Here is a 13,690-nt window from a genome sequence, read left to right on the forward strand (position 1 = left end):
CTGCCCTGACAATGTCAGTATCTCTATAATCTTTGACTACACTTAATAAAATCACCATTTCAAGGTCTTCCTCAACAAGTAACCCACCATAGTAAAAGCGGTTTAATTTAGCCTCTGAGCTAATAAAGAAGCGTAGATAGGAAATGTAGTCTCGATTCATCCGTGGTCCCTTACCCAGCTCTCAGATTGTGTAGTTTTCTCCAGAGAATGCAATACACAGCTCTTTCCATCATAAGTCAAAACCATCTTGTCTAGCCCTGGCAACACTTTCACCACCCAACAATAAAAAGACACTGGACACAATCACCACAAATCATGGGTAATGCAACATCTTTATTGAAACTCTTGAGGCAACATCAATTTACAAACTGAGGAATTGGGAGCTTCTTTTAAAAACATAACAAAAATGCTTTTTAGAACAAAGATGATATGTGAACAAAACAAAAAAAAGGGGGGGACTGGGCAAGAGAAAGAAACACTCCCAGGGGCTCAGACCAGCAGTGGCATGTTTTATTTGATAAAAAAAAAAATCAACGAAATCTTTCAAGTTTACAGGCTTGCTTAAAACCATTTGTAACACTAAGGATTTACAGATCGGCTTGTGTACTCAGTCTCATTTTAAAACATTAATATTTTGTTCCAATATCAAAGCAGGCATTACTTTGATCCAAAAGCCAGGAAAAAAATACCACTGATGAGAAACAAAAAAGGACAAATAAAAGTGATGGGGCAAAATGCATTCTGGATATCTTGAATGTTTTCGTATGGTGTGGAAAGTTGTCAGTCAAAATCTGTCCAAGTCGTTCCTTACCCCACCCCCCCACCTTGGCCCTGACCCTTCAATTTGCCCCACCCAGGAAAAATATAACCAAGTAAATAAGTCCACCACTACACCGTTATACGTACCAGACGTTTCTGCAAACATTGAATTGTTAGGGCCAAGGGGAAGGGGTGAATTGGGACAGTCAAACACAGGCCCGATCAGGACCTCATGGCCTGGGCATTGCCTCCTCGAGACATCCCTCTGGATCCCTGGCCTGCTCCACGCTTGTAGTTCTGATTATAACCATCCTGAAGCAGGGTAAAAGACAAAGCATTACTACTCACCGTTCTTATAGAATACTCCTACATAGATTCCTAACAAATAAAAGGAGACGATCCAGTGATACCCCCTATAAAAGGGCAAAGAGAGGGCAAACTTAGGCCCACAAAAGATTACTAACATGTAACGCAACAACTCCTATAGATGCAAAAACAGATATGAGACACTCCAAGATCCCCTATGGTAAGGGCGGGCCAACTTCCAAGACCTAGATTAAGCCTACTCTTGAATTGGAAAAATAATGCTCAACGGAGAAACTCCCCCCAGTTGAAAGTACTTTTAATTCCACGGCTTAAATCTGTGTCCGGCAAACCGGCCCTGAGCATGTTAGCTCAACATCCATCCCAAGCCCCATCTCCAACCCGGTGTGAGTGATAAGGTCAAAGGTTGTTTACCCCCCGCTGGTAGTTGCCACCATTGGAGTAGTCCCGAGGGGTGTTGAACTGAGCCTGTTGATATCCAGAGTTTGGAGTGTTGGTGAAGGGAGGCCGGTAACCGTCATATCCACCTGGAATGGATTGTTACACTCCAGTTAGATGCAGTCATTCAGTGAAAAGCATAGGTTGTTTCTTTCGCTTATTAAACAGCATCAAGACCACGATGACACCGACATGTGCAACAAGCATGTCGTATCAAATGTCAAACAAGTTGAGATCAAATCCAATAGATGTAGGTTTTTTCTCCCATACACAACACTCAGCTCAATCCATCTATTTAACGAACTACACTACAGACAAGAGAAAGCTCGAGTGTATCTTGAGGCTGATGTGTGGCCCTGTACAATTTAGTTTGTGACAGTAAAGGACAGGTCAGGCTACCGTACCTCTGAATCCGTTGGAGGGGCCCCTGTATCCGTTGACCATGCCGCGGGCGTTACGGGGGCCTCCGCGGGTCATGCCTCTGCTGTTGTAGAAGGACTGGGCCTGGCGACCAGCCGCGGGGATGAACCCTGGACCCTGCTGACCCGGCTGCTGCCCCTGGGGCAGGGCCTGGCTGGGCAGGGATGGGTCCTGGGGGTGGAAGGCACCAACCACTACAGACAGGGAAACATAGTTTGAGTAAAATGGCCTTTAAGACAGTTATAATAAAGTTCGTGAAATATCCTTTCCACACCATCTAGCACTGTTCAACCTGTTCACATGGCCCTTTTCAGGACAGCTCCAGTAGCACGATGGTAAACGCATAACCAGGCCAGTGTGGTACGGCTCGACTTGGTTTTGCTCTGCAGTATGACAAGGGGAAAAAAATCTGCTCCAGCCCTGCTAGCTCACCAGACTGCAGCTGCTCCGTCTGCATCTCTGTCTGCTCCACAGGGAGCTGCTGTGATTGGCTGCTGAACCCCTGCTGGCTGTAGCTGTTCTGGTATTGGCTGGCCTGGGTCAAGGCTTCCGCCTCATTGGCCGGCGGGACAGGGGCATTGAGGTTGAACACCTGAGGGGGGGGGGGACAAGGTAGCCTGGTTAAAACAATGGTGTGCCGAGTGTTCAGCCTGGTTTAACAACTCTAGGAACAATTGTCACTCACAGGCTTATCAAGAGTTAAAGCTACAATCTGAGATTTGTGTTTCAGCCCAATACTATCCCTGCCACCATCACAGAATGCTGTAAGAATCCAAGTTAAATGCTTCCAGTTCTGAGAGTAGGTTGCATATGAGCGCCGGCAGTAGTAGTAAACAGAGATTCTGCACTATAAGCATTGTCATGAAAGGGCCAATCCGCAGTTGAAACGATGGTAAGAATTTTGGTAAGAATTACCTCGACTAACCTGTACCCCCGCACATTGACTCTGTACCGGTACCCCCTGTATATACAGTTGAAGTCGGAAGTTTACATACAACTTAGCCAAAAACATTTAAACTCAGTTTTTCACAATTCCTGACATTTAATCCTAGTAAAAATTCCCTGTCTTAGGTCAGTTAGGATCACCACTTTAATTTATGAATGTGAAATGTCAGAATAATAGTAGAGAGAATGTTTTATTTCAGCTTTTATTTCTTTCATCACATTCCCAGTGGGTAAGAAGTTTACATACACTCAATTAGTATTTGGCGTCTCTGTCGTGTGCCGTCTCTGTCGTCTGTCTCTGCCGTCTGTCTGTCGTGTGCCGTCTCTGCCATCTGTCTGTCGTGTGGCGTGTCTGTCATGTCTGCCCGTGTCAGTCACACGTGTCTGCCTCTGTGCATGTGTGCGTCTGCCCGTCTCTCTGTCTGCGCGCACGCGCCTGTCTGCCCGTCTCTCTGTCTGCCCGTCTCTCTGTCTGCGCGCACGCGCCTGTCTGCCCGTCTCTCTGTCTGCGCGCACGCGCCTGTCTGCCCGTCTCTCTGTCTGCCCGTCTCTCTGTCTGCGCGCACGCGCCTGTCTGCCCGTCTCTCTGTCTGCGCGCACGCGCCTGTCTGCCCGTCTCTCTGTCTGCGCGCACGCGCCTGTCTGCCCGTCTCTCTGTCTGCGCGCACGCGCCTGTCTGCCCGTCTCTCTGTCTGCGCGCACGCGCCTGTCTGCCCGTCTCTCTGTCTGCGCGCACACGCGCCTGTCTGCCCGTCTCTCTGTCTGCGCGCACACGCGCCTGTCTGCCCGTCTCTCTGTCTGCGCACACGCGCCTGTCTGCCCGTCTCTCTGTCTGCCCGTCTCTCTGTCTGCGCACACGCGCCTGTCTGCATGTCTCTCTGTCTGCGCACACGCGCTTGTCTGCATGTCTCTCTGTCTGCGCACACGCGCCTGTCTGCATGTCTCTCTGTCTGCGCACACGCGCCTGTCTGCCTGTCTCTCTGTGCGCGCGCGCCTGTCTGCCTGTCTCTCTGTGCGCGCGCGCCTGTCTGCCTGTCTCTCTGTGCGCGCGCCTGTCTGCCTGTCTCTCTGTGCGCGCGCCTGTCTGCCTGTCTCTCTGTGCGCGCGCCTGTCTGCCTGTCTCTCTGTGCGCGCGCCTGTCTGCCTGTCTCTCTGTGCGCGCGCCTGTCTGCCTGATGAAATCGAAATTAACAAAAATGGATGAATAAAGACAGTGAGAGAAAAAACTCAAAGACAGACCATATGAACAATATGGAAATACAATAACGATGATGATGAACATTCAACTCTTAAGACTCCTGCCTGCGTGACCGCCTGCGTGCGTGACCGTGCCTGCCTGCCGGCGTGCGTGACCGTGCTTGCCTGCCGGCCAAAGAGAGACTGTTTGCGTTTTGACTAAGGCCTTACTGTCTGCATGGACTGGAATGGAGCTGCATTGACATTGATGCCGGAGATGTGTGGGGGTTTGGAGACGTTGACAGACTGGAAGACCTGCTGCTGCTCTGACGACAGGGACATGGACGCCTGCGGAGAACAGTACCATCAGATACAGTGATCCTCTACTCAGGTTGGTAAGACTGTGGCGCTAGTAACGCAAAAGTTGTGGGTTCAACTCCCACAGTGAGTCCGCCATTTCTTTTTTGTATGTGTACATGATCACTGTGGAAATGTAACCCGCAACTTAAAAGTTGCTCACAAGTCAACTGCAAGTTGATAAAAGTGTTCGCTAAGTGTCATGCATTATCCTTTTATCATTTTTTACCTGGATGGTGTCGATGGAGTCCGCATGCGGGCGCGGTTCTGGCGTGTGTGATGACTGGTACATGGGGCACGGCGTGGCGTACGACTCAGGCGTGGGGGACACCGTGGGAACCTGGGGATGAAGGAGCGGACTCATTCAGACGTCGAGATTCCTAACCTCTTCACCACAGAGGTGAAGATGCATCTAATGCATCTTTTAACCTCACTGGAATTATCACATCTAAAAGACCTTTGACCAATCCAGACAAGTCATATCAGTGATTACTTAAGGGTGCATTTTAGGGCCTCCCGGGTGGCGCAGTGGTCTAAGGCTAGTTGTGCCACCTTAGATTCTGGGTTCGAGCCCAGGCTCTGTCGCAGCCGGCCGCAACCGGGAGGCGCACAATTGGCCCAGCGTCGTTCGGGTTGGGGAGGGTTTGGCCGGCAGGGATATCCTTGTCTCATCGTGCACTAGCGACTCCTGTGTCATGGCGGGCCGGGCGCAGTGCACGCTGACCAGGTCGCTAGGTGTACGGTGTTTCCTCCGACACATTGGTGCGGCTGGCTTCCCGGGTTGGATGTGCATTGTGTCAAGAAGCAGTGCGGCTTTGTTGGGTTGTGTTTCGGAGGACGCATGGCTCTCGACCTTCTCCTCTCCCGAGTCCGTACGGGAGTTGCAGCGATGAGACCAGACTGTAACTACTACCAATTGGATACCACGAAATTAGGGAGAATAAAATAATAATATATTTTTTTTTAAATGGCATTTTCAAAGTATTTGAACAAGGCCATCTTTATGTTATTAAAAGAAGCCCCTGCCATTATCCTTCAATAACACCAGTACTCACCTGCATGGGCTCAGGCTGTACCGGGACGGTGTTGTGTGGTGAGAGGCGTGATTTTAGATGGACTGGGGGACAGCCCAACTGAGGAAGGTCTATGTTCTGAGCTGCAGGCTTCATGGGCTGGGCTGACACGATGGCTGGGTCAATGAGCTGGCCATCAAACTCCAGCATAGAGTCCTGAGGGAGGAAGCAGAAAAGATATCGGAATAACAAAACTCTTTCCTTTATCCCTCACATCTTTGATTCCTTGATCTTCTGACTCCACAAAATGCATTCACTCCACAACTCCACAAAATGCATTGGTCCTGAGGGAAGCAAACATTGTTATTATGGCACTATGCTGTATATGTGGCTGACTGAGGTTCAAAGCCATGGTCCCCTATAAGCCACTAGATCGTGTTCACCTGCTGAGCTAAAGCCCAGGCATTAGCTTGGACCAAATGCCTAGTATTCAGGTCCAAACCGCCTCATTGTACAAGCCTGAACCACAGGCACAGCAACCACAGCTAATGGCTAGACTTTAGCTCAGTGGGCTAACAGTCTTGAAGAGGGTGGTGGTTCGAATCCTCACCTGCATGAAGTTGTAAGGCCCCTGCATCTGTGACAAGAGGTCCTGGACTGCCTGCTTCCTGACTACCGGGGGTGTGACTGTGGGTGTGGCCACGTTCAGGGAGTGGGTCTCCAAGTCATTGGGGGGAAGGGCTGACTGTACAGGCTGTTGCTGGACGACACTCACCACCTGAGGGGGAAGATCAAGAGGCAAGGCCAGAGGCTGTATACCCTATGAAAGTACCCTTCCGTATCCAGTCCCATAATCTCTTGACTAGACGATTACATAAAATGGTCATTTAAGATATAGTCCAAATTAGACTTTTTGAAATGTAGGTGACATCTTAATTCTTAAACGTAACAGATCTTGATAAAAGGCATCGGGTATGACTAAATCAATACATGAATACAACATTTTATTTTATATACATCTCCTGCTGCTTTGATCGCATGCCGGAGGACTTACAGGACGGTAAAACCCGTTAGTTACAGGCCGTTTCAAAAGTTTTATATTAGATGACACCTTTTTATTTTTTACTGAATGTTGACAGCCAATACTTTAAAATGCAAAAAAAATTGTTTGTCTCTTAACAGTTGATGTTGAGATGTATCTGTTACTTGAACTCTTGTGAAGCATTTATTTGAGCTGCAATCTGAGGTGCAGTTAACTCTAATGAACTTATCCTCTGCAGCAGAGGCAACTCTGGGTCTTCCTTTCCTGTGGCGGTCCTCATGAGAGCCAGTTTTATCATTGCGCTTGATGGTTTTTGCAACTGCACTTTAAGAAACGTTCAAAGTTCTTGACATTTTCCAGATTCAGACATGAAGGTCAGTCAAAGTAATGGAAAGTAATGCTAGCATCCCACTGTTCCATAAGAAGTTAAAGTAATGATGGAGTGTAGTTTCTCTTTGCATATTTGAGCTGTTCTTGCCATAATATGGACTTGGTCTTTTACCAAATAGGGCTATCTTCTGTATACCACCCCTACCTTGTCACAACACAACTGATTGGCTCAAACGCATTAAGGAAAGAAATTCCAGAAATTAACTTTTAACAAGGCACATCTGTTAATTGAAATGCATTCCAGGTGACTACCTCATGAAGCTGGTTGATAGAATGCCAAGAGTGTGCAAAGCTGTCAAGGCAAAGGCTGGCTACTTTGAAGAATCTCCAATATAAAATATATTTTGATATGTTTCCATGTGTTATTTCATAGTTTTGAAATCTTATTTCACAGTTTTGAAATCTATTATTCCACAATGTAGAAAAATTATGACAAATCCTTAAGTGAGTAGGTGTGTCGAAACTTGACTGGTACTGTATAACTACAGCATTAAAACAGTTATCCTGCTTCTGTTCACTGCGAGCATTTGTTTAATAGTCTACTGCCTCTACGAGCGCCAAACATCACGCATGTCGGACAAAACACTTCACCATTTCGTCTGTTTTTAATCTTTGTTGATCTGTAATAAAGGCTTTCCACTTTATTTGGTTTGAACAGCCTCTGGTATTATTGATCATTTATCTAGTGTTGTTTACAATGTTTCAAATTGTCAGAAAAATAATATTCGTAATAATAACCCTTATTTTTCTTGATCTCCTTATTGTGATTATGGTCATTATAATAATAATTAATGACATTATAACTAGTAGGCCTAGTATAGAGCAGCCTTGTATAACCACCATGGAGCTGTAGGCCTAAGAAAGTATCCTCTTTAGGTTTTAATACCGTAACTTAGTCAGGCCTATATTTCAATAGTTATACAATAGTCAATCATAAAAGTTTTCAACACACAGCGTACGAGTTGTTCACGATCTGAAATGCAACCAAGCATTTAAAGTTAAAAATAAAGCGACCACTTAATAAATAAGCGTAAACAATAAATAAACCGTTCCATTTTGTAAAATTGCATTCAGGAACGAATGCAACTTTGGTATTTTCTGTAATAAAGTCTTTACAAAACACTCTCCGGCACACTTATAATTCATTTAGTGTCGTTGTCATTGTTCCAAACGGTCAGAAAGATTACAATATAATTTATCAGCACCTGTTGGGCACACATAATATGCACGCAGCGCTTGCTCCTTACCTTCTTTTTCTTGATCTCCAGTATTTTCCACGACTAGCCACATTTATTCCACACATCTGACTTCCCCTTTACCTCCTGAGCAACCAGTAAACATTCCCCCGTTTCTAGTTGATTTGTCACGTCCTCTGCATTCATTTTGCTGTGTGTTACGGTGTTCAGAGTTTGTTATAACCAATTTATTGATGTGAGTATGATAGGCTATAGGTCAGGCCATATCGGTCAAGTGCATGTGATGCATGCATGTCACGTAAAGAGAGCAAGGGTTGAGGGAACAGGGAATGTTTTTCATAAACAAAATGAGGGATTTCGGTAACTTTTCAGTCAGAAATGGCTAATTACGCTGCAGCAACAGAGACAGCACGATAAACACTGTTCTGTGGTGGTCGCTGCAGCAGAGAGGAGAGAGAGAGACAACAGGTGCTAGTCCCACAGTCACTCAGTGTAATTTTTATATTTACACACCGCGCAGCAAGTCTGAGCCCGGTCCAATTAAATCAATTGCGGTTGGACTCTAGTCATTTGCATGTCTTAATTATATCTAACAGTGCACTTAAAGCATCAGACAAGCTTAGTGCAAATAGTTGATTTGATTAAAACACATAGGATGTGTCTATGAAAAATACACATTTAAAAATTTTGATTGGTTGAAAGAACAGATGACTCTGTAGACCAATATTGTTTTTTGTCTGGGACAGCCCTACCATGATTTGTGTAATGTGTAAAACACTGAGCATCATACCTCTGTTTCTGTCATCCACTTGTCTCCTTGCTCCTTGTCACTGCTGCTGTACGTGGTGTCTGGAATGAACTGTCTGTTTACGAACTGAAAAACATAAACAAAATGGCCACCGTCACAAAGCAGCCGAGACATGATAATAACTGAATTAACAGGGTAGTGTTCAGTAGGTAGGAAATCAAAGAAAACTGCCCAAAACAGGTAAACATTATCTGAATTTGTCCAATTGGAAGCACTTATTTTAATTTCCAATGCAAAATGTAGTAAAACATTGCCTTAATGAATTCCAGGATAGTAAGTCCTCTCACCTCTGTAGCCTCCACCTTAATGGGCTCTATGTACTCTTCAACTATTTCACCCTCTGAAGAGAAAAATAATTTTCAGAATGCAGGACGAAAGATCTTCAATTAATCAACATCTTTATTGTCACAATTGGAAAACTAAACAATACAGGAACAGACGTAACTTAAGGAACGAACAGTTAACATTTAATATTGCCTACAACTTGCTTACAATTCACAAACTTACGTGTACTTTCGCTAACAGCTACAATTGGTTCGCCATTTTCAAAAAAACTCACATTTCTAAGGACGGCAAAGGAACGTGACCAGTTGAGCTATCAAAATATGTATAACTTTGTCCATTTATAACTCAAGAGTGCACATTAATGTCAATGTCAAAAATGTTGACCTTGGTCGATGGTCTGCTCCTCTGCCGACTCCACTACTGCCTCCAACTGCTGCTCCTCATCCTCCTCCTCCTCACACACTCCATTCTGGTGGGACTGGGCTTTGTCAAAGTACCCGCTTAGCAGCACCCGGTCCAGGCTGTCCTTCAGAGCTTTGTCTGGGGAGGGGAAGGGCAGAGAACCATCAGCATTACCATATCACAAAAAACACCACGGTATTATGACGCATCAATCTACAATAAAATATGGTGGACACATCTGGCCAAAGTATGTCTCATCGCATTCTCCAGTCTTGCGGTCCGAGCACTAAACCCCCCCCCCCCCCCAATTGAAGTGCTCTATTGAACATGACCCAGTTCTCCAAGAGGTGGTGGGTGCTGGTGACTGGAGAGAGGCGACTGGAGAGAGGCTTTTCTAGACCCATAATGCTGAGACAGCCAGTTCTCTGTCTCTCTCTGTGTGTGTGTGAGAATGGGTCCTGTGAGTGAGACCACAGGGCAGGCTATAGGGCCACTGGCACCCTGCCCCAGACCATGGCAACCTGCCCCAATGCCACGCTGAATCAGAAGCCCTCAACATTCAGTCCTCTGTCCTGGCAGACTGCATTGTGTGTGTGTGTGTCTGTCTCAAGGTCACATCAATCAGAATGCACCACTCCTATAGCTTGTACCCCTAGGCCCAGATGATTCATATTACAGAACTGTACATTTACAAGACTGCACCATTCCATCCATCTGCAACACTTCAGTTAGTTATATGGTAATTGTGCCAGCCCTATATAACTGACAGTTACGGATGTCATGCATAAATTATACAATTACTCTCTACTGCAGCAGTCGCGTTCGGATATGTAAGGGTCCTTTCAGGCAAGTCAGTTGAAATTACACACCAGAGACTAAAGGGATGCAAACTGGCGAGGGTCCAAAAGGTTGATGTTCATTTAAATTTGCATATTTTCAGAGAATAAGAACTACATATTTGAACAAATCTCAATTCTCGGGAAACATGTTTATGGTAGGCTAGCATTGCTTAATTGATTACGTGGGTTGAATTTAATCCAGAGAAGTGTATTGTGGCATATCACAACGTGTTGCTGCACTCATGAGTGGCATGGTTTTCCATGTCTGAAGCGGGCCTATAGGCCTATTTGTTTGACAAGACAGCTGTGCATGGCTGCATCCCTGTAGTAGGTTGTTTTGGTTATTTGAATTGCCGTCCACCTTTCGTTTACTGCATTTGTTTACCATACAGCCTAAATATAGATTGTGTCATGCCTTTATCAATGCGATATTTTGTTTACTAGGCTTAACTTGGTACCGCCGTTTCGTTTGCAGTTGTCAGTATTTTAAGCCAAACTGCTATTCAGTATTTTTGTTTGCATGCATAACTACGCTACTACTTTCAGCATTTCGTTTGCACTATTTTGGTAAGACAGCTGTGTGTACAGCTGCATTCACAAAGGGTAATTAACCTATTGCAAACAGCCTATCCATCTTGTAGCCTATATTCATGACCAAAAACCGCCTTGCTTTAGTGTGTAGGGCTCTGTCCATTTTGCTGATAAAGCGCCGCGGAGATGGGCTACAGATTTTGGCAGCAACGTGTCACTTCTAAATCACTCAATGCTCTCAGTCTCAGAATTTGAACTTTGTTTATTGTGGTATAGCGTGATGAGCAGAATTTAATATAGATGGATATTGGCGGAAACTGTCGTACACATCGATCCAGAGGATCCCAAACATGGTCAATGGGTGACATGTCTGGTAAGTATGCAGTCCATGGAAGAAATTGAAAATGTTCAGCTTCCAGGAATTGTGTACAGATCCTTGCGACATGGGGCTGTGCATTATCATGCTGAAGCATTAAATGATGGCGGCGGATGAATGGTATGACAATGGGCCAGAGGATCTCTTCACCGTATATCTGTGCATTCGAATTACCATCTACGAAATGCAAGTGTACGCCTATGTAGATATCCCATTAAAAACCAGCCGTTTCCAGCGACAATAGTCATTTACAACATTGACAATGTCTACACTGTATTTCTGATCAATTTGATGTTATCATCAAGGATCTCTGTGCTTTGCGCCGTTCATCTTTGCATCGATTCTGACAAGTCTCCCAGTCCCTGCCGCTGAAGAACATCCCCACAGCATGATGCTGCCACCACCATGACACACCTTTGGGATGGTGCCAGGTTTCCTCCAGACGTGACTCTTGGCATTAAGGTCAAAGAGTTCAATCTTGGTTTCATCAGAACAGAGAATCTTCTTTCGCATGGTCTGAGAGTCTTTAGGTGCCTTTTACTAAACTCCAAGCGTGCTGTCATGTGCTTTTTACGGAGGAGAGGCTTCCGTCTGGCCACTCTACCATAAAGGCCTGATTGGTTAGAGTGCTGCAGAGATGGGATAACTTTACAGAAGGACAACCATAACCACAGAGGAACTCGAGCTCTGTCAGAGTGACCATCGGGTTCTTGGTCACCTCCCTGACCAAGGCCCTTCTCTCCCGATTGCTCAGTTTGGCCGGTCGGCCAGCTCTAGGAAGAGCCTTGGTGGTTCCAAACTTCTTCCACTTATAAATGGAGTCCACTGTGTTCTTGGGGACCTTCAATGCTGTATAAATGTTTTGGTACCCTTCCCCAGATCTGTGCCTCGACACAATCCTGTCTGGGTGCTCTACGGACAATTCCTTCTACCGCAGGGATTGGTTTTTGCTCTGACACGCACTGTCAACTGTGGGACCTTATATAGACAGGTGTGTGCCTTTCTAAATCATGTCCAATCAATTGAATTTACCACAGGTAGACTCCAATCAAGTTGTAGAAACAGCTCAAGGATGATTAATGTAAACAGGATGCACCTGAGCTCAATTTCAAGTCTCAAAGCAAAGGGTCTGAATACTTACGTAAATAAGGAATTTCTGCTATCTATTTTTGTAGATTATGGATTGTAGATTTTGTAGATTAATGACTTTGTCATTATGGGGTATCGTGTGTAGATTGCTGAGAAATTGTTTCTATTTAAACCATTTTAGAATAAGGCTGTAACTTAACAAAATTTGGGAAAAGTCAAGGGGTCTGAATTCTTTCAGAAGGCACTGAATGTTTAATGATCTGCATGTCATTGTGGCAGTAAGTGAAAAAACTGCATGAAACCAACTCTTCAGGTAACAGACACACTCTTTCTCCCTCTCTCTCCCAAACATACACACACTGCTCCTAACTTTAAAAACGTTAGGCACCAAACAGACTGTAAGGAGCCACAGAAAGATTATTTCTATATAGTTACCCCTATATGAATCCTACCTTCGAAGAACATCGCATGAGTAGCAGAATCTTTTCCTTTCTTCCTGGGCCAATCAAATTAGCCTAGACCTACAGTCAAGTTACCAGGTTGTTAGCCTTCTAGGTAACATGACTGAACAACCATCATTTGTGGGCCGGGATTAGTTTAAAACAGACTGCGACATGTTTTGTGAAAATCTATCAAATGCGTGTGAAATCGCAGTGTATGTTGTTTTACCGTTTGAGTTAGAGACAATGTTTTCTTTGCTGTAAAGATGCAAAAGCATGCACGTCACTAAGCTGTTTTTCCTCTCTGGCACTCCTGCATGACAACCAACTCGCAAAGCCTATACTCAGACTGGCCTGTGCTCTTTGTATATAATTTCACCATGTATCAGATGTAACAAAAGACTGATCAGGGTCACAATCCCAGCTCGCCATAAAGGCTAACTTCTATTGGAAAAACTGATGGGGAATAAATGTGCAGGAAGAGCAGACAGAGAGAAGCAGGTGAGTGAGGGCTGGTAGGGGGATGCTGAGAGAAGCAGGTGAGAGGGCTGGTAGAGAGATGCTGAGAGAAGCAGGTGAGTGAGGGCTGGTAGGGGGATGCTGAGAGAAGCAGGTGAGAGGGCTGGTAGAGAGATGCTGAGAGAAGCAGGTGAGTGAGGGCTGGTAGGGGGATGCTGAGAGAAGCAGGTGAGAGGGCTGGTAGAGAGATGCTGAGAGAAGCAGGTGAGAGGGCTGGTAGGGGGATGCTGAGAGAAGCATGTGAGAGGGCTGGTAAGGAGATGCTGAGAGAAGCAGGTGAGTGAGGGCTGGTAGGGGGATGCTGAGAGAAGCAGGTGAGTGAGGGCTGGTAGGGGGATGCT

General features: G+C 45.5%; 1 protein-coding gene across 1 annotated transcript in view; it reads right to left on the minus strand.

The window, feature by feature from the left end:
• Positions 1–313: 313 nt before the first annotated feature.
• The window catches only part of caprin1b (cell cycle associated protein 1b), a 32,985-nt gene continuing 19,608 nt past the window's right edge, over positions 314–13,690 (minus strand). Inside the window, exons 7-17 of the mRNA XM_071344227.1 lie at positions 9,538–9,693; positions 9,156–9,208; positions 8,851–8,934; positions 6,043–6,210; positions 5,475–5,648; positions 4,649–4,759; positions 4,294–4,410; positions 2,374–2,533; positions 1,926–2,135; positions 1,498–1,610; positions 314–1,071 (exon numbers count right to left, since the gene is read on the minus strand). Coding sequence (XP_071200328.1) covers positions 982–1,071; positions 1,498–1,610; positions 1,926–2,135; positions 2,374–2,533; positions 4,294–4,410; positions 4,649–4,759; positions 5,475–5,648; positions 6,043–6,210; positions 8,851–8,934; positions 9,156–9,208; positions 9,538–9,693 — 1,436 coding nt within the window. The 3' untranslated portion in view covers positions 314–981. The remainder of the gene's footprint in view (positions 1,072–1,497; positions 1,611–1,925; positions 2,136–2,373; positions 2,534–4,293; positions 4,411–4,648; positions 4,760–5,474; positions 5,649–6,042; positions 6,211–8,850; positions 8,935–9,155; positions 9,209–9,537; positions 9,694–13,690) is intronic.

This window comes from Salvelinus alpinus, chromosome 15 (assembly GCF_045679555.1).
Source record: "Salvelinus alpinus chromosome 15, SLU_Salpinus.1, whole genome shotgun sequence".
NCBI lineage: Eukaryota > Metazoa > Chordata > Actinopteri > Salmoniformes > Salmonidae > Salvelinus > Salvelinus alpinus.